Source organism: Taeniopygia guttata, chromosome 5, assembly GCF_048771995.1.
Source record: "Taeniopygia guttata chromosome 5, bTaeGut7.mat, whole genome shotgun sequence".
Taxonomy (NCBI): domain Eukaryota; kingdom Metazoa; phylum Chordata; class Aves; order Passeriformes; family Estrildidae; genus Taeniopygia; species Taeniopygia guttata.
The window spans coordinates 21,656,340-21,682,821 of record NC_133030.1 but is presented as its reverse complement, the minus strand read 5'-3'; the positions used below and the strand labels follow the sequence as shown (position 1 = coordinate 21,682,821).

The 26,482-nt window shown below is 39.1% G+C and overlaps 1 protein-coding gene across 20 annotated transcripts in view; it reads right to left on the bottom strand.

Annotated features, from left to right (window-relative positions):
* The window catches only part of CD44 (CD44 molecule (IN blood group)), a 52,779-nt gene extending 29,299 nt beyond the window's left edge, over nt 1–23,480 (bottom strand). For 7 of the 20 annotated variants that reach the window (XM_072929845.1, XM_072929853.1, XM_072929849.1 and 4 more), the window contains exons 1-3: nt 23,217–23,480; nt 4,661–4,826; nt 1,347–1,483 (exon numbers count right to left, since the gene is read on the bottom strand). In XM_072929845.1, the coding sequence (XP_072785946.1) occupies nt 1,347–1,483; nt 4,661–4,826; nt 23,217–23,283 (370 nt within the window). In that variant the 5' untranslated portion in view covers nt 23,284–23,480. The remainder of the gene's footprint in view (nt 1–1,346; nt 1,484–4,660; nt 4,827–23,216) is intronic. The other 13 variants (XM_072929850.1, XM_072929854.1, XM_072929851.1 and 10 more) reach the window with 10 other exon arrangements.
* Nucleotides 23,481–26,482: the final 3,002 nt, after the last annotated feature.

The window sequence follows — 26,482 nt, the reverse complement described above, 5'->3', positions numbered from 1 at the left end:
CATAATGACAAAACATCAGCTTCAGATGAGGAGGACTGAAAGCAAATTTCCAAACAAATGTTATTCACTGATGTACCACCTTCCCATGTGGAAGTGCCTTCCCAGGCACTTTGAGATTGTTCCATCAGCTAACAACGAGATTTTCCATTTCCATAACCATTCCAGAAAATGTCTGCAATCAATGCCAGTTAAAACAGCCTTATGACACAATTTCAATGCAGTCAGACCCACTGTCATTGTGGCAATGGGAACTCTAATCTTTTTTAGTTGGCAAGACTCTGTCCCCTCCACGGAGGGCTCGGCAGAGGCAGCGTGTGCCCTGTTTTGGTGAGTGCTGCTGGTTCCTGTGTGCTGCAGTGCCCCACTTGGGGCTGGTGTGAGAACTACCTGCTCATGCTGCTGGTAGGGAACAATACTTGGGAGGAGTTATAAAGATCTGGAGGCGATGGACATCACCACTGTAGTCATCTGTGAACACTCATCTGTGAGTGACAGACAATGGCAACTCACATGATACTACACCAATGCAGAGATTTTTCATTATATCACTACCAAATACAAAATAAAAAAATATCACTGCATTCAAATCATCAATGAACTTTTCCTACAACTTTCTGTAAGAACTCTCTTTTCCCGCTAGGAATGTCACAGTCTACTGAAATTCAAGTTCCTTGAAGTTAGTTAAGATTTTATTTTCAAGTAGTGTGTTCAGCATCTGTCACAGACTATATACACTTCCCTAATAATTTACTATAATATCTCCAAATATTAGAAAGTACAAAACTTTAGATAAAAGTGGTCTGCTGCTGATAGTTGTTGCTGTCCAGCTGCCTCATGTCTAAATGGAGATTTGGCTGAGCAAATACTGAATGAATCTGCAAACAGCAGAGCAGCAGCTGAGTCCATGGGCCTGGGACTGACATCGGAAGCCTTGGAGCTGCTGCAGGTGGCAGCCACTCCCAAAACACAAAAAACTGCTCTTGGCTGTAAAGCTCCTCTCTGCATGAACAGAAGAGCTGAGTGCAACGGCTGACAACAGTTATGTCTTTCAGAATCACTGCTGCAGTGCTTCACTTCACTAAGCCTAATTATCATGAACTTCTCTGGAGCTGCAAAATTTGTCCCAAGGCCAGAAAAGTGATTTAGCTCAAAACACACTGATAACAAAATGGTCATTGCTGACATGACAGATACACTTCTACAGGTTGACAAAATGTATTTCTTCTAGCTAAAAACCAGGCTATGTTTATTATATAAGCCCTCATTCCAGTACCTTAAATAGGAGATTACATATGTTATTTTTAGTTAATCTGTTCCTAAAGTGCATCGTAAAATCATCTCCTTACCTGTTGCATTGTAGCAGTATGCATCATACCGAGCAGTTGTATTTGCTGAAAGTTTGTAAATGCCAGTGTTATTTGCTGCACAAAGATGATAGGGATTGATCCGTGGGATAACAATATGCCCCACCACGAAACCATACCTGTCAAGAACAGAGGTAAATAAACCATATTACTTACTATAGCAGATGTCACCTCAAGCATTAAGAAGCTAAAAGAAGCCACTATTTTTGTTCCTTTTCCATTTGAATGCTCCTTTCTCACATGCAGCTACATCAGTCTCCCATAACACAACATAATTTTGTGTTTAATTTCTAGACCTAAACCCATTTAAATTAAATATGTGTCTTATTAACTAGCTACGGTGATCAGTTTCAGATCAAGGGAGTGAAAGTGAGGGATGTCAGTGCACTTTTTGTTCAGTGTGAGTTTGTATTGCCTGACACTAAATTCCCATTCTTTAGGGATTCACAGATTCACATTTTCATTGCTTTGACATAACACACCAAAACATTTCACACAGAAATTTCCAGGACTCAATTTATGGTACCTGAGCAAGTTTAAAGAATGATTGCAATACACATCATTTTCTGCATAAAGTGACGGCCTAGTAAAATATTCAAATGCAAGAATCATTCGTCCACAAATTCTTATTGTATTTTTCAGTTGAACAGTGTGATTATTGTGCACAGAGCTCACATAATTCAGTGAAGAGTGTGGTTACATAAGGTACAATACATTATTACTGTTTTGCAATCCTGTAACACCTGATTGATTCCAATATATTTAACTGGAGATGTGACAGAATGGTAACAAAAACTGGGGTATGGTTTGGGTTTTGCTTTACTTCTTGAGAGGAATGATTTATCAGGGAGGAGTAAATGTCACAGCTTTGCAGTTTTTTATCTAGGAACCTCACTTGAGTTTCATGTCTAATGTGCAGATACTTGCAATTCTGAAACTCTTGTAGGTGGAATTATAAATTTACTTACACTCCCAACTAAGCTTACAATGCTGACACTTTACAAACCATTATTGACCTACTTGTGTTATGTGCTGTTGATTAATCTTATTCACATACATTTGGATGGTTACATGCATGTGATGGTTATATGCAGCATATTTTCCCTCTCCTACTCACGTTTAATAAGAGTAAGAGCTTACTGACAATGACTACTTCTAGCACAGGATCAACAAACTAAAGTAATAGGGTGGGAGGGTTGGCCAGAAGGAAGGGAGGAAGAAATCTTATCTACATGGCTTACATGTCCAAATCTGCCCTCTGGTAATTTGTGAATTAGGGAAAATTGTAACATTAATTAAAAACGAAAGCTTTCCCCTGGGGGGGAAAAAAAAAAATCCCTCTTCTTCTTTCAATTGCCTTTATATTTTAGTTTTAGAAAATACTTTCCATAGTATTTCCATAATTGCTTGCATAGAAATCTCTACCCCTACGCATGTCTTAGGATTTGATCTTTAAATACTGTGTAGTGCTGGGCAATTCAGAATGCTGTGTATGTTCATGTACTATTGTCAGAAAAAGAACATGCCTACTGAGTTATGAAGGACTTTCCCCTCAGAGTCAAGAACTGTTTCTAGTCTTTATGTGGTACAAATTTAAATTGCCTTTCCAGTTCTGATGGAAGAATCCTCTAAGTATTCTCTGTTCACATATTCCACCTCTACAATATTTGTGAAATGAATGTGCCAGAACAGGAAATAGTTGCAAGCAGTATTGATGACAGTTCTATTTCTCATGGTACCAGAGTGAAAGTCTTAAAACTTTGGAGAAATGTCTACTGATTTATTCAGTGCCAGTTAGAAGATAAATTCCATTTCTCCATGGTTGCTGTTTAAGTTAGATTTCAATAAAGTTGAACATCTGCTGCTATTTATTTAAACTCCATAACGGTGTGCCACCATGAATCTCCTGGGCTGCAGTGATTATACAGTAGTGCAGTTTGAAATCCTGAGAGAAATGGGTGAGTAGAAGAGTAAAGTCAAAACCCTGAACTTTAGGCAAGTAAACTTCCAGGACTTCAAGGAGGTAGTCAATAGGCCCTCCTGGGAAACTGCCCTCAGGGACAAGGATGCAGGACAGAGATGGCAGAGATGGTCTTCAAGGATTCCTTCCATAGAGTGCAAGAGCTCTTGATACCAGTTTAAGAAATCAGGAAAGCAAGCCAAGAGACCAGCATGGCTGTGCTGGGACTAAAGCACAGGGAGGAAATGCACAGGCTGTGGAAGCAGGGTACCAATACCTGCTGGGATAAACGCACTGAGAGCAGCCTGTCCAGAAGAAGCTGGGGGTACAGCTGGATGAGCTGCTGGACACAAGCCAGCAGTGCCTGCTCGCAGCCCAGAGAGCCAAATGCATCCTGGGCTGCCTCTAAAGTGGTGTGGGCAGCAGGTCAGGGGAGGAGATTCCTCTGCTCTGTTTTGCTGAGACCCCATCTGAAGTGCTGTGTCCAGCTCTGGGGTCCCCAGCACAAGAAGGACATGGACCTGATGGAGTCCAATTGAAGCTGATCATAAAGTTGGTCATGAAGTTGATCAGAGGGACAAGGCACCTCTGTATGAGGAAACACTGAGAAAATTTGGATTGTTCAGCCTCACATATTTTTATATTAGGACTCACTTAATTTTTTTGAATTAAAAGTTTTCTGTAACTTCTAGTCTCTTGGTCTAGTTAATTTTTGAGAAACTGGGGAGTGTGTATCACCCACATTTATTGCCCTATATATCACTAATTACAGAAGGTAATTAGGTCACTTGACAAAGTGGTTTTGAGATTTTTAATAACTACTGTAGCTGTCATCTGAAACATCTCCATTCACAGATTACAAGAATGCACTAATACCGTGGCCATTTTTTCACAGGGATGTCAAGACTGACCCCTCACAGTACCACCTGCTGCTTTTTACTGTTCCTTGGCAAGACTGAGTTTCATACACTGCACACACCATCCTCAGCCTTTGACCTCACACTGGGGCCTTACTTTCCACATACTTATCTTACCAATTGTTCAGTGACACGCTAGGATCTGAACATCTTTACAATTAACTTATTATACTGTCAGTCTTTCTTTACCTTTAGATTTTATCTGTGAGAGGTTATGATTTCTTTTAAAGATAAATGGTAAAAAATTATATGCATCAAGGACTTAATATTGGATGCATAGCAAACTTCCACATGCACAAAGATGTTTTGTTCATTACAGAATATAACTTATTTAGCTAATCACAGCATCTACAGTAAGTCAAACCTAATTACTACACTAGTGGTGTCACGATATACTATGTTTTCAAGAGTTTCTTTACCTGCAAGTTTCAAATCCAAGCTCATGAGCTTTCTTCAGCTGCTCTAGTGTTGCCAAGGTGCTGTTGAGAGCTCTGCAGAGTTCAACTGCTTCAGATCGTGTGAGACTGTAGCGGCCATTCTTTTCAACATGAAAAACTCCTCCATATCTGCAACTTACATTGAATTCTGTTATCAAAAAAAAAAAAAAAAGTAAAATATGTAGACCTAATGCTTCATTGAAGACCTTATTTATTTATTTTCAAGTGTAATGCTTTGAAAGCAAACCTGCAACAAGTACCAGCTACCAATTCATTCTGAAAAAAGCAGTGCCACTTTCAATCACCTTTTTCATACTTTCCCTCTTTGGGCTGAGGCATGAGCCAAATCTCCAGCCTTCCCAAAAATAGCAATACAACCTGATTTTTAGGGTATCTAGGACATTTAACGTACCATTAACACTAAGGTGCAGAAGAAAGGGTTAATAATAATAATATCAATACAAATAAGTATAATCATGTCTGTAGAGAGAAATGGGGAAACAACAGGACACTTCAAAGCAATGTGAATTAATTTTGCTTCTGCCACACCTTTCCCTCAAGAGAAAAAAAGCAGTTGCAACTCTGGACTAGAGTGACAACTGCAAAGCACACTTCATAGGAGTAGCTATTATTTCCAGTGCAAACAGGAGCATGACTCATTTCTATCTTAATTTTAATGGAAGTTCCATGTGCAAGAAAGGGATAAATAGACCAGTCTTCTCCAATATTAAAAGGGTGTGTCTTTACTGTCTATTTGAAATAAAAAGATGACATATAAAAAATGTTTTTCCAAAAGACACAAAAAGCAATTCATGCACGTTTACATTGACACATAAATAATGAGCAACTTTCTTAATGTGATTTTTGCTTGACAATCTATTTTGTTCTATAACACAAATGTGAAAGCAAATTATAGTATTCAAGGTATGCACTCTTTCTTTAATTACTTTAGTGCATTCATAAATTGATGTTATTCTGTGTACAGGGTATCTACTCATTGTAATCCTCAAGGAACTTTCCTTTCCATAGCTCACAGGAAACTCTCAAGGAGATAAAACACCAGATTGGATGCAGGCTGGGTGATGCATGAGAGGACAACCACTATTCACAGCACAGGAGTTCAACAGTATTGATGCTTGCTTGTCCAAAGGAGCTCAAAAGCTATGCATCCAATCTTGAATACTTGCACCATAGGCAACAGAAATAATAATTATTGTTACTTGGATAGCCTTCCCACAAAGCAAACAGAAAAAACTCTTCTCCAACCATTCCACCTTCTCCAGTATATTGGCTGACAAAAATATTTAATTTAGAAAAAATCAATTTGCACTTCAGAGCTGTTTTACAGTCTCGCTGAATACAGTTCTTAGTATTTTTAATATTTTTATTATCACATATAATTAAAAAAAATATGGCCCGTCTGTCACTCCTTGACTACTGCTAGGATGGAGCTGCTCTCACATCTGCCATGCAAGTGACTTCTACTTTGGCTCCAAATATTTCATTTTCAAAGTCTGACATTGTCTTGGAAGTCATCCAGGCAGTAGCTGTATTAAGCATAAATGACCTAGACAAGAAAAAGTTTTCTCTTTAGTTTTCCCTTCTTGATTCTCTGTTCCTAAAACATACTCTGTGAGGCCCGGGACTTAAATATGGGGATAAGATCACAAAGTTGTATTTGATTGCTTTAAAGTAACAAGCTCAGTGATTCTGGAGATAAATTTTCTTGGATCATCAACAGCTTTTCTGATAATTTTAGGCTAATTTCTAAAAAGCTTTTCACTGTGAAAGCAGATGTCACATACATTTCCTTTGGGTTCCATTTGATTGCAGTTAAACCTGGATTCACTGAATTATAAAGTGAAGTTCACTTTTGTTTAGAGTGAGTTGATTTAGCGATCATCAAACCTCAGCCCATTCCTGGTTTTAAACACTACATTTATGCTCTATTATCACTCTGAGGTTCACTCATAGTCAGAATTCCACTTAGAGAGCCAATTACTTAGACTTCTGCTGTTTAAAAAGCAGGCGTACTTACACAGACAGGCTTAATGGAGCTATACATGGGCTCCATGCCCAAACATGTGTACATTGTCCATGGAAATGCTCAGCCTGAGCAGACCCTGCACACCAGGACAGGGCTGGGAGGTACTAGGCTGACTGCATGGGTGCTGCCCAGCTGCACTGCATGTACACACAGCAGCAAAGCCAAAGCACTCAAGAAGCCTTGCTTGTGCAGTGTGAGAGATCACATGGGTGTCCAGGAAACCCCAGGCAAAAATGTGGCAATCCAGCTCTCAAAACTGGGTTTAAGGCCATCCAATTCGTTGGCACTGTGCCCTAAAGTAATGCTGAGACAGCATCTTTGTTTTCTTTGATGGTATCTTCTACGCCTACTATTCCAAAAGTACCACTGCTGCAGCAGAGACACTCTGCTCATGAAGAGCTGAGTACAGAAAAAGGACCCAAACAGTACCCAAAACTCACATGGAGTCTAAGCAAATTGTGTAAATTCAGCATCTACTCTTTGAAGGCAGTAATTGCCACATTTTAAAAATTACAAAATACAAACCCAGAGCTATCAGGGAACGCAGCATTTTTACTGTATAGTCTCAGATTTTAACATTCACACAATGGGGAACAATGGGGAACCTTAACTGAATTAACTGAAAAAAATTCTGATCACACCAATAAATACTATATCAAAAACAAATTATGGGATCTAAACTAATACCTTAAATCTTTTTTTCCCATGCTGAGGCTTACAGAGTAATTTTGAAGTAAGTGAGAAACATGACTGTCAAATTTAAATCAAAAAATGCATTTCACCTTTTCCCATAGGGCAGGAAGGTCAAATCTATTAATTTTATGTTGATGCTACTTAGCTGGCTTTAACATAGTTATGCAAAAGATGGATTTTTATTCTGTTCCAAGAGCCAGGGAAATGTAAAACTCATTCTGCATGACAAATATTGCTGATCCTTTTAACATTTTTGAAGCTTCAAAGGGGCTGACTCAGAGTGGACTCACAATGAAATCACCAGCAGCACGCAAACTTTCCCTCCTTCCTCCCCCCCATCCCCCCACCCCCCCCAAGCTGTCTGGCTTTGAGGCCTGACAGGACACAATCCTTCCTATCTTCCTTCATTCACATGATTTGCTACAGCTGTTTAATAATAGCCCTTGAAGCAGGCAAACAGTACAAAATATATTTGAATTGTCATAATCCATAATCTCACCCAGACCATGAGATTAGGTGACACAAACCAAAGTGCCTGTGCTGAGCATTATGAGCATGGAAAACATAAACTTCCACATAGGCCATTTTCCCCCATCTTTGCTGGGATTTCTGGTGCCTTCTCTCAAGCAGCTGCATGCAAACCTTTCTCTGCTATCCTCATTCACTTATCTAAACCAGGCTCAATTAATACTTGTCAGCCAAAATCACTAAATTTGATTCCGCAGACAATTTGGTAGCTAGAGCCCACTGGTGGGGTGGAATTGCCTCACATAGTCTAAAGAGCATTGTCCTGTCAGAGAAGTGTGAGTTACACCCTGATAATTAATAGGAGAGGCTTGTTAGAAACTGTCACTGTAAGAAACCAGGTGCGATTTCCATTTCCACCCTGATTCTGCAACCCTTATGTCTAATGAGTAACACTGACTCATGCTAACTTTTCCCACTGGAATTAATTTTCCATTAAGATTTTTGGTGTACTGTATGGATGTCTCATGCACTACTCCCCAATTTTCACTGTTTTCAACACACCACCTGGAGGTTTCATTCTCAAGGTGGACGTTGTCTTTTATTTGAGGGGAAAAAAAAAAAAGGCAGCAGTTCTTTTAGCAACTGCAGAGATACATCAAAGCAAACCAAGTGGAAGATTTGCGAGCACCCTGCCCACTTGAGCGAAAGCAAGTGTAAGACTTGTACGTGTTAACAGACTTCTTGGTAAAACCGCACGCTGAATTGCATGGCAACCAGGAAATGTTAGGGGGATGTTTTGGTGGGGATTTTCCTTTTCAGTTTGTGGTTTAAGATGATTGATAGTTCACCAGGATGTGCTAAACTGGGGCTGACAACAGGGACAGAACTAGAGGTTTGACAGTGCATATAGTTTTAATTCTCTTTGTTTTAATAGCTATAGGATTTACATTTACTGTTAGAACTTGGTTCTATATTTATTAAGCTGATTTCTAGCTCTAGGCAGATATATATGGGTAATTGTTTCCTTATAATCACAGATTACTGAATTTTGTACTGACACTTCTGAACAGGAACAACCACCAGCTTAGCACTGATACCTACATTATAAATATTATCACCTGCTTTAAATGCTTGCTAGTAATGAAGTAGCAAAAAGTAACATACTGGAAACAGATTAAAATATATTTAAAAGAAAATCCTAGTCATTACAATTCCTCTTCAGGCAAATCTATGAATTGGGCCATATGAGTCCTGAAATCTGAGGAGGTCTGAACAAGCCAGATCTTGTTTCTCAGTTCCGACCTATCTCTAGTTATGCCTGGTTTTCTAATTGTTTCTCAAGAAAATTACATCATGGCCAAATAAGAATGCATATTTTATTTCTGAGTTCAGGAAATGGCCTCTGAATACAAAATTTCACATAGGATGAATTCATAAAACATTTCAGGATCCAAAACATTCTGTCAATGTATATATTACGTAAGTCTGATTACTGCCATTTTGACATCTGCTAGAACTTAAAATGTACAAAAACTATCATCCAGTGATTATCTAATAGACTACAACACACATGGGCCTGGAAGGCATTATTTGCTGAGTATTCTACCTTTTTTTCAGTCTATTAGTAAAAAAACTTCACTCAAGTAACTTGCAGCCTGGGCAACTGCAACAGGATACACAGAGGCTTTTACCTTTATGTGAGAAGTTGGACTAAAGCCCAAGTCAGTGATGAAAACCACTGGATAGCTGTTTGCTAGGTTATGTAAAATGATTCATTAATCCCAGCCACAGTCACTAATAGACACGTGTCGACATCATTAAAACACACCTATACTTGAATCCCTCAGGGCTTGATGAGGAAAGGAAAACTGTGCTGGGAAAATAGGACTCAAAACTGGGATGACTACACACTGATCAAAATTCAGAAATCAAATTTGCAAGATCCATGTGAATGAAGCCAGCAGTCCTCTACCATCCCAACACAAAAGTGCCAAGGATCAAGCCACATGTATCATCATTAAGTGTGGCTGGTTTTGTGTTTCTCCAGTTATGATATTCTTGTTCTGCTAACCACCATTCTCTAAAGAAAGCAGAGAAACAAATCTAGAAATAGACTACCTGCAGCATAAGCAAGGCTTTTCCAAACAGTTATAATGAAAGTAAATCTTCACAGATTCTTGGGAGTTGTCCAGTGAAATACTTTCCTTGGAGTATTGCCAAGTTGTGAAACCTAGTATGATTTATAGGAAATACATTTCCAGATCTAGTGACAATACACTGTATTTTTGGTTTTCAAAGTATCCCTTGTGGATACTTAAATAAAGCAAAATAAGAGGTTTGTTTTTCAGTTTGAAACTACCTTTAATTCTGAAATTAAAATAATTAATTTGCATAAAATAAAACAAAATAAAATTACTTAATAAAGTTAGGCTTAAATGTTTACATGGCTGCAATGTAGAAGGTTTTAGGGACCCAAACAAAAGCTTCCCTCAGGGATTTTTTTAAATGTCATATTTTCATTTCAGTTTGGCATAGAAAAATGTTCTAAGCCTAGAGAATTTTAATGGGAGAGAAAAGCCCCACATAATTATATCCCTAATAGATATGTGATATTCAGGGAGGGAAAAATTCTCTGCACACCTGGCTTTTTAAAGACAGCAATGTCCAGGAAAACATTTTAAAAGGGATTTACCTCCATGTTTGCAAGGTGTTCCTGCTATAAATAGAGAAAAAGTATTCTTAGTAGCTGGGCGTGGTGACAAGAAAGTGAGTATGACTCTCCATAGATCCAAAGGTGTAAAGTCAGAACTTTCTTTGAAGTTGTGCCTAAGCTGCTCCTATTATCCAGTTATATTTGGGTACCTAGTAATTCAGTCTAAAAAAGCAAATAAGAGTGTAGCTTTCTCACTTTCCTTTGTGCTGCTAACTGCATGAAAAGTCATGAGACAGCCATGCTAACCTTGAGGTCCAAGTGGGCTGACGTGGATCTCTGCAGTGAAAAAAGAAATGTGGCTGGATGTATGCACAGAGGCCAGGGCAGCATACAAGTATTCCTTGCATTTCTGTTTTACTTCTGGCAGTGCACACTGGAAATGGGATGTAAGACAAAGCTCCAGCTGCTGGCTTTCTTCTAAATTGTTGTTCCTAATGAATCTGCCTACTGATAATCGAAGTCACTGTCTCTGTTTGCTGACAGACAAAAATCTCCAGTCTCTTAACTGACAGCTCTCCTGGCTACTGCTTTAAAACAGTGGGTGTGGGGGCACTGCTATTAATAAATCAAGCATTCACAGAGTCACTCAAAATGCAAGTAAGTACAAGAAATATGCTTCAGTCCTCAGCAGTTGCTATAGGAAGAAAAGAATCTCCTAATGCATCTTCCAATCATACTTTATCTGCATGGCAACTGTTGCTCTGGTAAACATCCTGAGTGAGCCTATACTGTGTCATCACTTATGATAAACCTCCTTGCTGCTGACATTAATATTCGTCTTTTTGTAATAGTCTCACCAAATAGGGAGCTGAAAGTTTTCAGACTCCAGTAGAACATGCTACAGCTGCGCAACACCTCGGGGGGAAAGTTGCAGGCAGTGATATCACAGTCTGCAATTAGTTATCTGATATGCCCCCCTGGAAATGATGAAAACATAATCAACATTGCCGATACGAGGAGAGCTCCAGGCTGTACAGTGAGAAGTCTAACCCCAAAGGCTGAGTAACAAGGGCTGTGAGGAGAATCAGTTGGGATCAGTTCCCTGCAACCCAGGTGAAGAAACGCATGGAAGAAGGCTGGAGAATTATAGCTGGAGTCTGACTTTCACTGTTCGACTGATTTAGTTATTTGGGATAAAAGCAGTCAACACACACGGAGAGGCTCAGCAGACAGATCCCCAACCTGGAGCCCAAAGGACCATACTCCTATTCACTGCTCTGTCACTTATCCAATCAAAGAAAGGAACCCCAGGAATATTTTCACAAGCTCTGAAAGCCAGCCAGTTAAAACAAAGATAACATTACTCAGGTAGACATACCGAAGAAAGGAAGGCTGCTCAGAATATGCCTTACAATGTAGGACATGATCTGTAGAAGTCAAAGGGAAAGTTCTTATGCAAGCTTCTGATGATGGAAGAGAATATTTTCACATCCACTACTCCCTTTGTTTTTCCCCTAATACAAGAATGACAGAGATCCCATAGCCTGTAATCAGATTGCATAGGCCAGCAGGCAACTTCTCCTGGAATTTTTGGTGGCAAAATATTTCCATTTTTTGGAGTCTTCGTGGCTCTAGCATATACTAGGATTTCAAGAATCTTGAGATTTATACTGAAAATGCTGACTAGAAAGTAACTTTCCTAAGATGTATGCAGGTTATTCATACACTAAGCTACATGAAAAGTTAAATTTCTTTAATAATTCTTGTAGTCTTAGCTATGAATCTTTTTGAACTGGTTTCATTAAAAGGCACATTTAATAACTAGAGTTTGCAATAAACATTAGGATGTACACAATGCTACTGCTATCACAAATAAGGTGGGAATAGTGATATTTTTCCTATTTAAAAATAAAAGTTTATTTAAATATTCATGACAAGCAATGAAGATTCTCTTGCTTGAGGGAAGAACTTGGCAGTGCAGCCTTGATATTATGTGATTTCAAATACTACATTAAATCCTACATATATTTAGGCAGTGGAGATACATAAAGGCAATGCACTACTGCTTGCATGTAATCATTCTCAAATAGTGAAGCATCATTGTTTCCCAAAAGTGCTGGAATCATTGTGAAACCAATGATTTTGTTGTGATGCTCATTGATTCTAGTAATTTTTTTTTCATGAGATATAGCTAAATCCACTTTTGAATGGTAAATACAGTGGCAGACCTGAGTTCAGGTACAGTGAGTTCTACAACATTGGATTCATTCTGAGCAAGAGTCAATTCAAACATCAGTTTGGGAATATGCTATCTTAATAAATACAAAATTTGAGACAGTTACTAATTAATAAAGCACCACAATATTTTTCCCCCAGCAAGGACAGTACTTGAAGTGAAATTCATCAAGTGGTTTATCAAGAGCACTAGACAAAGCATCCATCCAGGACATAAGAGTACAGGCTGGGAGAAAAACTCATTGAGAGCAGTCCTGATGAGAAGGACTTGGGATTTATCTGAATGAAAAGTTGAACATGAGTCCTGTGTATGCTCTCAGCCCAAAAAGCCAACAGCATCCTGAGCTGCATCCAAGGGAATGTGGCCAGCAGGGCAAAGAAGTGATTCTTTCCCTCTACTCTGCCCTCGTAAGATCCCACCTGGAATGCTGCATGCAGCTCTGGGGTCCCCAACATAAGGACATGGACCTTTTGGAGCAAGTCCAGATGAGGGTCATGACATTGACTGGAGGGCTGGAGCACATCGCCTACAAAGAGAGGCTGAGAGAGCTGGGATTCTTCAACCCAGAGAAGATAAGGCACTGAGGAGGTCTCACTGCAGCCTTGCAGTACTTAAAGTTTTGGGGTTTTTTTAAGAGGGAGAGTTTTTTTGCACAGCCAGGTGGTGATAGGACAAGGGGGAACAGTTTTAAAGGAAAAGAGAAAAGATTCAGATTTGATGTTAGAAACAAGTTCCTTACTGTGGGAGTGGGAGGCACTGGAACAGGTTGCCCAGAGCAGCTCCTCTCCTGGGAGCATTCAAGACGAGGTTTGATAGAGCCCTAAGCAACCTCATTTAGAGGGTGGCGTTTCTGCCCACGGCAGGGGGTTGGAAACAAGGTAATCTTTAAAGTCTCTTCCAAACCAAGCCCTACTGTGATTCTCTGATGTCTTAAAAACGGCAGAGGTAGCCAATGCAGTGAGAAACCACTTTTCCAGGTGATTTACTACCATTCACCATGCATAGATCCTCTTGTCTTTCTCAAACGGCCTAAAAACATGTCTTAGACACACCTTGCTATAACAAACTGCTAATTGACCTGACTCATAAAACTACTTTCTCTGGAAGGGTGGGAGATATTGGGCAAGTTCCCAATATAGAAATCAATTCAAGATACCAAAGCCAGTACGTAAAAAAGCAAAAGATATATTTCAATTAGTCATGTTGCCATGAGTATCACTGTGGATATATTTGTATCACATCAGGGGTGGAAAAAAGGTGTCAATACATTGCTTTGCAATTGCTGTGAGTCAACAGTGATGTGATTGTGACTGTGTTGATAAAATGGCATGACCTGAGCACTATGAGTAATAAAGTCAGACAGAAGACTAATGCTGTTAAGAAATTCAGGTCTACAAAAAGTTGGTTGTATTGATGGCTTGCGAGGCTACCTAGAACAGAGGCTAGACAGTGTTAAAGGAGTAAAGTAAGTATTTATTAAAAGGCCTTCAAAGGATACACCTTGGGCAGTACAAGAGCCTGGGCATGGCTACACCCAAGATGGACTTTGAGTCACGAGTTTTCACACTTTTATACGTTTTGGTTCATTTACATATTGGGGTTAATTGTTCAATTACAGCTTCAGGTTATGAAGTCCCATCCTCCCAGAATGCTCTCCTCAGTTTGCTGTTATTTATACTTTTTGGGCCTGAAGCTGTAATGGTGTCCTTGGTTCTCAGGCTGGAAAAGGATTGTTTTGTCTAACTAAACTGTGAGGAGAACTTGCTAACACTTTATATGAAGTTCAGCATTATATACTAATACAGTACAGAATCTGCAAAACATTCAAGCTAAAACTTAAGGCATCAGTATGGGTGTTTCAAAAATTAGGAAAACACTTACTCTTACTCATAAGGGGTATTTTCTCACACATATTGTTCAGCTGAAGGAAGGATTGCACAACCAGACTCAGTGATGGATTGCCAAACAGTAACTGAAGAGAGTTTCCTATTTTTACGGTAACAGTTTTCAGAGAATGCTCTGGTCCTCTGTGTTCTTGTTAACTTCCTCTCCACTAGAATAATATTTGCCCAAGAACATTTTTCTTACAATTAATCATAATGTTTCATTCGTCTGAATAAACCCTGTATGTGAAATGATACCTGCTTTCTGAAACTGAGGCAAAAGAGGCATGGATCTTGTTGATGAGACAAGGGGCTGGGACTTTGGAGAAGATGTTCTATTTACAGCTACATTGCTGTCTCTCTGTTGTCCTGCCAGTGAAGTGGGCATAAAAACACTGTTTTCCCATGGGCTACAAAAATCACAAATCATTATTTTCTGCTGGCAGCATGCTTGTCAGTTCACTTCTTTCTCACTAGTTGGGAATATTCTTTCTCTGTTAAATACTACTATATCTATACTTCAAATTTTAAGTTCTAGGGTAATTTAATACATTCGATCCAACTCCAGCTCTGCTGAAGGTGTTGATGAAATCCACCAGATGAGGAACTCCCTCTTGACCAAATGTTGTCATATTTACGTAAACTCCATGCAATGAAAGGAAAAAAAAAAAGAAAAAACAGAACAAAATTTCAACAGAGACACCATCTACTTCTGAAGTAATGCATTAAGAAAGCCTAATATGGCAAATCTGTTTCAAGAAGTATACAAGAGTCAGAAGAATCCAGCAGAAGAAAAACAGAATAAATACATCTCAGACATGTGCTGGCATTGAGATGTTTGAATGTTTAAGGTACTGTAGAATATACTGAGGGGACACCACTTGTTTTTGTTACTAATGTCTACATTGAGCTTTGAAGATGTGGATGTGTATCAATTAAATATTATCAATAAATACTTTTGCAGGTTATTAACGGATATAAACCTTGCTGGGCCCAAGACTTTCAGTGCTGTCACAATGTTTCTTAATGGGTTTGTGATAACACAGAAACAATTGAAGCAAATAACATTTGTTCATATTTTATTTTGAAGTGTAGCCTGGTCAGGCAGAGAGAGCTTTTTAATTTTTTTCTCCTTTCCTCAGCAAAAGAAGTTAATTAAAGCGTTTATTCATTTGCAAACACAAAATTTTGGATAGAAATTCTACTGTTCTAGAAAGGGCACTGTAGAAACATCTTACCAGTCTTGCACTATTCTTTATGCAATATATTATTTATGCTGCACTAATGTGCAATAGGTCTGGTCCCCAGTGACACATATATAAGTAATAGAAGTTGTTAAGATACATAAAAGAAGAAAAACAATCTCCAGCTCCAGAAAGAAACACAAAATACTTGTTACACATATTACCTGAATTAAAATAAGCTCCCATCAAAGCATGATCATATGGAAAACTGGACAACTGGGCTTTTTCTAATCCACATGAACACACAGAGACTGAAAACACTGTCTAGTGTATATGCCTAGAGATGCCCTTGAAAATCACCTGAAAAACTGTGCTGATCTTACTCTTCTGTGATGCTCTAAGATTGCCTCTGCTTCGCTGTTTTAAAAAAACAGATAATGCTGTGCTCTGTTCATTGTGAGCACAAATAATATCACTACTGGATAATGTGTGAGACTTGGCAGGTCAAGAGTATGTTGAGAAAATAAAACAAAACTTCTGTAATCTTTTCCCACCCAAAAAGCAGCCAGGAAATTAAGCCATAAGAAAAAAAGGAGGAAAAAACCGAGTGAATAGAACTGATCTTGTAGAAATATCACAAGACACAAAAATCATCACAGACGCCCTTAGAAGTGCTCTGCAATATTTTATACCACAACAGGGAGTAAATGGATCCAGGGTTTACTGAGGCAAGCCACAAAAGCAGGAAAGAAACTTTCTCTAGGCAGTCACCATGGGAATGTGTCCCACATGCTCAAAATGTCTGGCAGTTACTGCTTCTAAGACAAGAATTGTCAACAGGATAAGTGCTTCTCTAAAACCTTAGCCGTGCCCACTCAGTGATGAACTGGAACCACCAAGTATCTCTTCTCAGTAGGCCATAAAATTATTTGGCTGCAATGTGGAAAAGAGGAGTTTAAAAGTTTAGAGCTCAACATGCAAGGAGCAAAATGTCCCCATCCTTAAGGAGGACATTTTTATTTTTTGTGTTAGGAGAGACTGTGCTCCTCACAAGACAAAGTTACTCTGACTAGAGCAATGGAAGAGTGGTATTTTGTTGATACCAATCTTCCAAAGTCACAGGACACTCCAGCCCTACAGCTTTTCCCAGAGCATCAAGCATTAAGTACAAATACTTCCAAAATGTCAATAAGACAGTTGATAGTTATCACTAGGAAGTATTGCTTCAAACAGGAGCAAAACTTGACTAAATTTAAGACACTATTCTTCAGCTAAGTAGTAAAGAAATTTTCAAGTTCTTGAACCTGAAGAAGTATTCATTCTGACAGCAGGGCAAAAGAGGTAAGTCAGTTCTCACTTGGCAAACTGCTTCAAACATCATTAATCATAAAAAGATAAGCATGGAATAAGAACTCTTTAAGGAAGCTCTACTTTGCATTTGCTGTTGTCTAACAGGAAACAATTGCTATTGAACTGAAAAAATGCTGCCAGTCCTCACTGTGTATATAGATAACAAACACACAAGTAAACAGGATAAAACTGTTACAGCAATAAAGTTTTATCTGATTTTTACAGCACTGCTACTGGCAGTATTGATTTAAACAAAATATGTATTTTTTCCCTTCCATGTTCTAAGGCTTCCTATATGTGCAAATTTATGCATAAACAACATATAAGAACAGAGAACAAAACCCTACATTTATATATATGCAGACTCATTAGCAAAATAGGCTTTTTTTCTACATTTACACACCTGTGTAAATGTTGGAAAAGGGAAAGGATATGTAAATAATGAAGGACACCTAATCAAGCAGGAGAAGGAAAAATAAGGAAGCGAGTGAAAGATGTGCTCAGGCCGCACCTCTAGTGGCTTCATTATGAATGGATCATGTTTCTTTATAATTGGCAAATACTACTTTCCCTTGAACCTTCTTGGTTAACTACTCCATCTTCCTTGTGCAGAAGCTTTATCCAGAGCACCAGGATGGAGCTGTCAAGACCTGGCCATCCTTAGCAGTGACATATTGTGTCACTCCCTTGTCTCCTCATTCTGTGATAGGGACACTCAACTCAGAGACGTGAGTTGGCCGATGGCAAAGAGCAGGTAAAGCACTCCCAGCAGAGCTGAACTATTGCATTTCCATGCTGCAGGAGGAGCACAGTACAGCCTGTTCAGTCTGGTTTGAGTGGGCATGTGGGCTCAGAGCGCTCCCTGCAAGCAGCCGCAGCCTCGCTGCCCTGGCACGCATTATCCCATCCCTCGCTGATGCGCCGCTGTGCTCCCTTGGAGAGGCCGCCAGCCAAGGCTGGTGCTCAACTTTCGGACACCACTGTGGCCAGCAGCTTGCTTTCTGCCGGCGCACTCCCTCACATCTGCTCACAGGGGCCTGGGTGCCCACTGAGAACATGCACTGAGCTTCAGTTAACCTCTCACTTCTGTATGGGAAATCTGCAAGAAACTATTCATTACAACTACCCACACACACCACACCCTGCTTCTTTACAGACACCTATCCATTAACAAAAATAACAATAAAAAAGCCCCCTAGGGAAATGTACTTCTGAGAACCTGTTTTGCTAACATGCTGTCACTGTGAGACATACATAATTAACAAAAGCTGTGCCATGGTAGGTTTTTTTTTTTCACTATTATACGTTCTGTCAGAGGCACCATCTTATTTATGAAAGCAGGTGTTTAGCAAAACACTAATTGTGAAGCTGAGGATTGCAGGCTAATGCCCTTTTCCTGGGCAGCTGTCAGTATGTACCCTGGCAACCTCTTTTACAACCCTCTCACACTGCTTCTGGAACAGTATCACTAGCAGAGAGATGAAGTTTTAACACAGCTGCTGCACGTCTCGTGTTCTTTTTTTTTTTTTTTTTTTTTTTTTTTAAGACACAACACAGTCTCTTAGAGTTTCCAGCTACTAAGCTACATCAATCATCAAGAGAAAAGAGGAAAAAAAAAAAAAAAAGTGAAGCAAAGTATTTTTCAAATACAAACTCCAAATGTAAATAGAATTCAGGTTGCCTCTGTGATTTTTAGTTTGAATTAGCAGACCCTGCTTCTGCTTTCGTGTTTTTAAGGGCTCTAACTGTAGATTATCCTTCAACCCTTTTTAGGGTTTTTTGGGTTTTTTTTGTTGTTTGGGGTGGGTTTTTTCTAATGATTCACAATATGAGAATTAAGGGTTATTGTACCAAAATAAGACATCTGCATTACATAAAGTTGCCAGTGTTCTCATGTAGAGGAACTGGAAAGTCCCAAAGCCATTGCTTACAAAAGAAAGTTCAATTATGTTCCTAATTGAAAGCACAGACTCAAAAAATGACTGCAGGTTTAGTTATGCAGGAAACAGTCACGGAGGTTTGAACTTTAAATTGCAATTAGCTGAACTTTCTGTCTGACTGGAAAGATTCTCCAAGGAAAATCCCCCTTTTTCTCAGTCACCACTTGACATTACTGCCTGCAGACTCATTCATAGGATGAGCTGCTCTGCCGTCCTTGGGCGGGGGCAGCTCCGGCAGCCCGACAAGGGAGGGAAATCACAGCCAGCTGCTACTGATATTACTGCCCAGGCACCGCGGGGAGGCTTGTGATTGAGCAGGGAGGAAATGATAAACACACAGCACCGACACAACCCTCTCTGCCACTGCTATTAGCAGCACCTATCATGGCCACTGATAATTACAGTGTCTGATAGCTTTGAAATTATTATTACCTCTCTGGGAGGGAGAGATGGCTGTCTGTTAAGAGATGATGAACTCCTGGAAAATGACCAGCAGCTACACCAAACTGGCTTCCCGCCCACAGTCGTGGATAACACACAGAGAATGGTCCAAACCACCAGGTTTAACACACAGAAACCCTGACAGGTAAAGGCAAAGAACCTTTGTGGATGTGTTCTACTTGCTAGCAAGTTGGAAGTTTCCATTTCTCTATTTTAAGAATTCAGCTTAATGCTGACAAATTGAATCAGCACACTGCCAGATGCCAGCTGATTCTAAAATATTAATTGTTTTGAACACCATTAATTGTTCCAGTGCAATGTTGCATTGTTTTCAAAGTAAGCACGATTACTGTGATGGGTCATGTTTGTTTCACAATTATCCTCTCTATGAAGTTATAGTTCACAGATAATTACATACATTTAGCCTTGGTCCTGAAAGACCAATATTAGAGACAAGTTTTGCAGAACTCCTTCCCTTGCTCTCTCACATAGTATTCTCTTGAAAATAAAAGACCAAACAGTAATATATGAAGGGGAGAATTATCATCTTCCATATTGACTGTATTTTCAAACACTTACCTCTTAGTTCTGGAACAAAAATATGATGCAAGAAGACCAGAAAGCAGATGGAGAAGCCTTTTTACAGCATTTGGAACATCAAAAAACTTTTAAATTCTTTGACTGATTTATCTGCTCCTTATAAAGGAACTCTACATGGCTTTTTCTCTGCTTCTCCACAAGGAGTTTTACTATCAGTCAACTACATTAAGAACTAGTATTATCAAATATTATCACATCTTTTCAACAAGTATTTTAGGAGTAATGAGCTCATCATTCTCTCTGCTGTGTATCTGTCTATCAGCATGTCACAATGTCTCTGGCTCCTGGCACATTCTTGATACAGTCAAACCTCATGCATGTTTAGGTGATAGATGAATAACTGGAATATTCACACTATCTTCAATTCAGACCTATAAAAGTAATGGGAACTCTTCTGGAAAGAAAGATACACCACATATGAATGAACATTTTGTTTAACCTTGGCTAGAGCTATCAGTGGTTTTAAAAGCATTTACTTCAAAAAGTTCTTCCTCAATTGTCCGATGCTATCTGTCCTCATTAAGCCTTTCTCTGACTTCCTATTTTCAAGGTAATGGCTCTTCATTGTGGTGAACACCAGTACCTAAAGAATCTTCAAACATTTCTCCAAATTCTCCAAAACAATCCCCTGCCATGCTTTGTTGGCTCTGCGTGTGCGAGTGTTTCCAGGACAGCTCCATAACCCTTCCACTAAACAATGATGGAAAGTTCAAGTGAACTCTTAATAAAGCCTCATTACTTTGTAGCTTTGGGAAACTGCCAAGACACACACTGCAAGGACTGAGTGAAAATAAACTAGCACAAAGAGCTTCTTCAAACTGCTTTATTTACAAATTGACATGATAGATATGTAAACCAAGGGGCATGCAGGTCTCTTCCTCTGTGACTGACCAGCAGCTGCAGGAGCCCTGTCTCACAGCATTACCTTGGAATGGGGCTCTGGCAACCTCTCCAGTGCTAACAGGCAAGCTCCTTCCCCCCACAGGCAGACTCATTCTCCCTCTTTCCATTTCATCCTTACCACTACTACTTCTCTTCTCTTGCCCCCCACCCCTTCTAATTTGGGGGCCAAAATTCTAGGATTTGTATTAATCAAGGAAAACTTTGAGAAAAACATTTCTACAAATACATAATGTTTGCAGGAGAAAATCTCCTGCAAAACATTATTAACTAAGATGTCAGCATCTGTATTCTCTGGGATCCAGACTCCTTAAACAAGTCATGTCAACACTATGAGTAAGAAACATATCAGTGACAGTATAGTCACAACACCACAGAAATCAGGATGAGTAAGTTTTCCAGCTTTCTCTGTATCTCATTTTTCCTTCTGAAATCACATTAACAGTAATTCCAGGTCCTCTTTAATTCTATAAAATTCTGTACTAAAAGAATCAAAATTCCAGTTCAGGAGTTTCCCAGCATCAATAGCCATTAGTCTGTGATACACAACAAAATCACTGGCTAAAAATAGAAAACACCACCATCAACTGCTGTTTTGAAATAATTACTGACTAAAAAGTCATGCTGGAATGTACTGTGTACCAACTTAAATATACTGTAGCTATATTCTAATACTTTACTGAGCCAGTAAAGAAACTTCCCTGGAGGGCATATGTGGAGTTTGACACACTTTTTGTAACTACACTGAGGGCTCAATAATGGGGCTTTCTGTCTCACTGTAAAAACACATTACTCCCAGAGTCAGTGCAGACCCTGCTCTCTAGGACACTCCAGGCAGCTCATAGAAGTAAAAATCAGTCAAGCAGTTATAATATTTATACAGTGCATAGACATGGACCAAGCCAAGGATTTAAACACATCTTGGACATACCTTACTTGCCTACAGTAGCCCTGTCCTTTCTCTGACGGCTTTGCCTGTAAACCTGATCTTAGAAGGGCATTTTGATACAATGGACACACAATTTTAGGAAGAAAAGCTATGAGGTTGCTTCAGCTATCACAGAAGCTCTGGGAACTTGTTCCCTCTGACACACCCATTCACAGCCTGGCAGCGCTGCAACCATTAACAGAAATATCCCCTGCTGCTCAAGCAAATGAGACACATATTTACTGTACATACACAGACACGCACACGGCCCTTGGGTGACGATGGTCATGAAAAATGCATTTTGTTAGACTTCTGGAACTGATGAGTACAAAAACAATATAGAAGCACAACTGTTATCCCTAACCATAAAATGCCTCGAGGCAGTTACAGTCACAGTGAGAGTCTGCTAAAAGTATGGTCATTCCCGTAAAACATGGTTGAGCCTGCACCATGTAAAATTTCAAAAGCTTTTTGTCACTTTGGACGTAATTTTTAAAATTTTTTTCTCTGTATTAACCTTAGATTTTTAAATACAAATATTAAAAGCAGATAACCAAGCTGCAGGAAGGTAAGTGATAAACAGCTGAACTTTGTCACTTCTAACCCCCTTTGTTCCAAAAGCTCATCAGTCAGCCCCAGAGAGACCTTAGAAAGTCAGAAGCAAGCACGCTTGGCATAAAAGCTCTCCAAATTTCAGCAGAGATCCCTGCAGTTTTTCTCCTGTTCAGCAAGGCTGTGGCAAATGCAGTTTGTTTCAGCTGTTGGTTCAGCTCATATAAACTCCAGAATGCAGCTGTAAGCTGGATGGGGGGTGGGGGCTCACCCCCTTCCTTCCACCCCCTTTTCGCTGCCGTCCGAAGGGGAGCTGGGAGAGCAAACTGCGTATGGAACAGCAGTCACATTGTCGAACTGAGCTTTACCAGAGCCATTCTGAATTCCCTGACGTAGTTCTGTTCCTAGTTTAAACTTCATTCTTTAATGTTCTGCAATTCAGTTTTTACAGATTTGGAATTGCCCTTTACCATCAATACACAGCTTTCCGTGCTTGTACAGACCAGCACAGCTGAGATTACACTTTTAAAACATCTCTGATAACACTTGAAATAAGTAAAGTTTATAGATGCAAGAAAGCTGTTAGCTATCTAGCAGAAGCACACTTGCTGTCTGAAGCATTAACTTAACAATCATAAGAGCTTTCATTCATAAAAATCTTACCTGTTTCTGCTAGACAGAGCTTCAGCAAAAATAATCCAAAAATTGTCCGTAAGGAGAAGTTGGCCATTGTTTTCTTAGAACTGTTTTGCAAAATCCAAAGATCCTTGCAAGCTGCAGAAGGAAGGAAAGCACCAACGCTTATTAAGCCTGCAGTCAATGAGTCTGAAGTTTGCTGCACTTTTTATTCTGATTCAAAGGAACTGAAGTAATGACATAACTGGGAGGGGGAAGCTCCATCAAAAGTCACACCCATATTGCAACAAAAGTTACCCAGCAGCAGAAGAAGGGGGAGTGGAAGGAGAGCTAGGACTGACTGAGCAGGCACACTTGAGTTTTAAAGAGCCACTAAACCTTCTCTTCTTACACTACTCTGGTCAAAAGTTATACTTAGTGTGCTTGTAGGAAAATTTGTGTAATCTCCCCTGAGTTCTCTCAGAAATGTACTGTTTGTTATAATCATTTCATCCTGCATTTTAAAATCTCTTCATTATCGCAAACCAAGTGAACATAAAAGCATTAGAGTTTCTAAACCCCAGTAAAGCATCTTATCAGCCTAGATATTTTCCAAAAATATTTTGCTTATTTATTCCTATCTTGCCATTTTCTCTTTGTGCAGTTCTATTAAGAGCAAGTAAAATGCCTGCTCTGCAGTGAAGCTTTCTGCAATGTTTTTGTTCACTGCTGGAGGATAACATCATGCAGAAGGTAAAGCTGAGGCTGTTCAGTTTCCCACAGCCCATTCTACCCTTGATGTCCCTGCACATGCTGCTCCAAGAAGAGAAATGAATGAACAAAAGTAGTGAATAATGCCAGTGCCAGAAGTGAGTGATACTGAGCACTAAGGCTGATATTTTATTCTGTTGATGGCATAAGGTACAGAAGGAATTTTTCCTCCTATTCCCAATCCAGAAAGCAGAGAAGCAGGATGAAAAGTTACCAGATCTCTGAGGTTCAGACAAGGTCTCAGTTCCTGAGGGACATATGTTCATTGCAGTGTGTGGTTTTGTTTGGCTCTTCATGAAACCTCTGGTGAAAACCCCAAAGCCTCTGTAGATAAGCAAAAGGCTTGTCTCTTGTGTGCCTTGGAGATTTCCCGTGGTGGCTCCATGCGCTGGCTTCTCTTTAGAGCTGAAAAATTGCAACAGTGCCGTGGGATGAGGGGTTGGTCAGGGATCACCAAAGCCAGCACTTCTCACCTTTAACAGCCATAAATGCCTGGATTTCAGCTTCCCTTGCCAAATCTGGAATGAATAGTCCTATATCAGATTACCATTTTGTTGATCTCCCCACTTGAAAGAAGTTTCTCATTAATTTAATCTCTGTTAACACAAACAGTGGAAAAATACAGAGAAGTTTCTCCAGCCACAAGCAGAAGAAGGTCACATAAAGAGGTTTTCAGGATTTTGCCTTTGTTTTGCCTTTTGACTTAGAGATGGCTGGCTATCCTTTCCTCTACCAGGCAAATTTTTAGCAACAGGTTCCAACAGGCTTTTCCTACAGGTCTAGAATATCTGATGGGACAAAGTTAAAGTAAAAATCTTTCCTTTAAACATGGTATCTTTTTATTATGAAGCTAGCAACTTTGAATTGAAATTATGGATAAAACACATTTTCTTTAGTTAATATGCTACTTTTTTTTTTTTTTTAATGGCTTTAAAACAAATTAAAAAGCAATCTCCTATATACCTTATTGTCTAAAGTGGAAAGAGAAATAGTTCTGTAAAATCCTGTGCATTTATATCTGTAAATGTTTTGGCATCAAAATCCACAAATAAAGATTAGTGGGATTTCAAAATGCTGGCACACAGTTAATGAATGCTTTAAATTCACTAAGTATATATTTTTCTTCAATTGCTAAGTTACTTTTAAAGCTCATGTCCTATGGATGAAACAGAATAGTTAAACATTTCATTTAAATTTAGGAAATTTTGAGTCCTATTTTTTATGAACATAAAATGCCTCTCCATTAATATCCTGTATTTATAATTATACAGAATTTTTAAAAAAATAAAAGTTTTCTTTGGTACAGGTAAAGGGAGAATAACGTCCATTTTAGGGATAGAGGCAGAATCTTAGATAACTAGGAGTCTAAAATCCTGGTCTTCATGGTGTGAAGTTTCTAATTCTATAGCCCTTCTGACAACTGAATATGTAAAGGTTGTTTTCTAGATACCAAAATATTACTTGTTATTCATCTCAGTCTTTTCAATAATTTCTGCATGTGTTCAGCAAGGGTGGGTGGTATTCTGCTTTGGAAAGACTCTCAGGGTTGTTGCCCTGAAAAATAGGGCTTAGATTAGACACATTTAGACCACGGGCGTGGAGGTGCTAGTACCTAATGCAAAAGGAAAAGACAGATCTACACAAGAAAAATAATTACATAATTTCATGTGATAAATCACAAAAACAGTTAATGAGCTGTTTGTGTGGGACATGTGAGTTTGGCCATTCTTCGTGCCATCAGCCTGCCTACATGGCAGCCTAGAACACACATGTGCATTCCAACAAAAAATGGCACAAAAAATTTCCTGTTTTCCCACACAAACATGGTCAGCTTATGTTGGTCTCAGGTAGCCAGCAGCAGTCCAAATTAGGCCTGGCTGCAGGGCAAAACGCTGCCCAGAAGGTTTAGTCAAAGCAGATGTACAATTCTGGAAAAACTGTTGGGTTTGGGGGTTTGTGTTTTGGGTTTGTTTTGGTTTTGTTTGGGGGATTTCTTTGTGAGAAATACGTAACTTCTCCTTTAGTTTGGGAAAACCTTATTACATAGGAACAGAAAAATACTGAAGCAAATCTTCAGCTGAAAAAATGCAGCAGAGCATCCCTTTTGAGCCTGTCAGTACTGCTAAATATCTGAGATCTGGAATTTGCTTACTTCCTTGGCAACAAGAAGCTAAACTACTGGCACCACAATTTTGTAAAATGATTAATGAATTAAGTTTTCAAAAGAGAATGAAACAATAAGACTGAAAAAGGATAAAACCCTAGAATTTAAAAGAGTGTTTTTCTGTGACACCTTTGATACCGTGAATACTGAATCTGTGATGATAAAATATAGCACAGGAACACAAAAATAACTCATTTGTGATTTTATCACATATGTGAACTGTAGCCAGCACTAATTAATTTTGATAAAATTCCTACTAGGGAGTACATATACTGGAGTCCTAGAAAAGGAACATGCATAGCTTACAATGATATAAAAAGTAGGGTTTTTTGCAGGAATTCACATAGAGGATTAAATTCTGGCCTAGCTTAATTGAAAG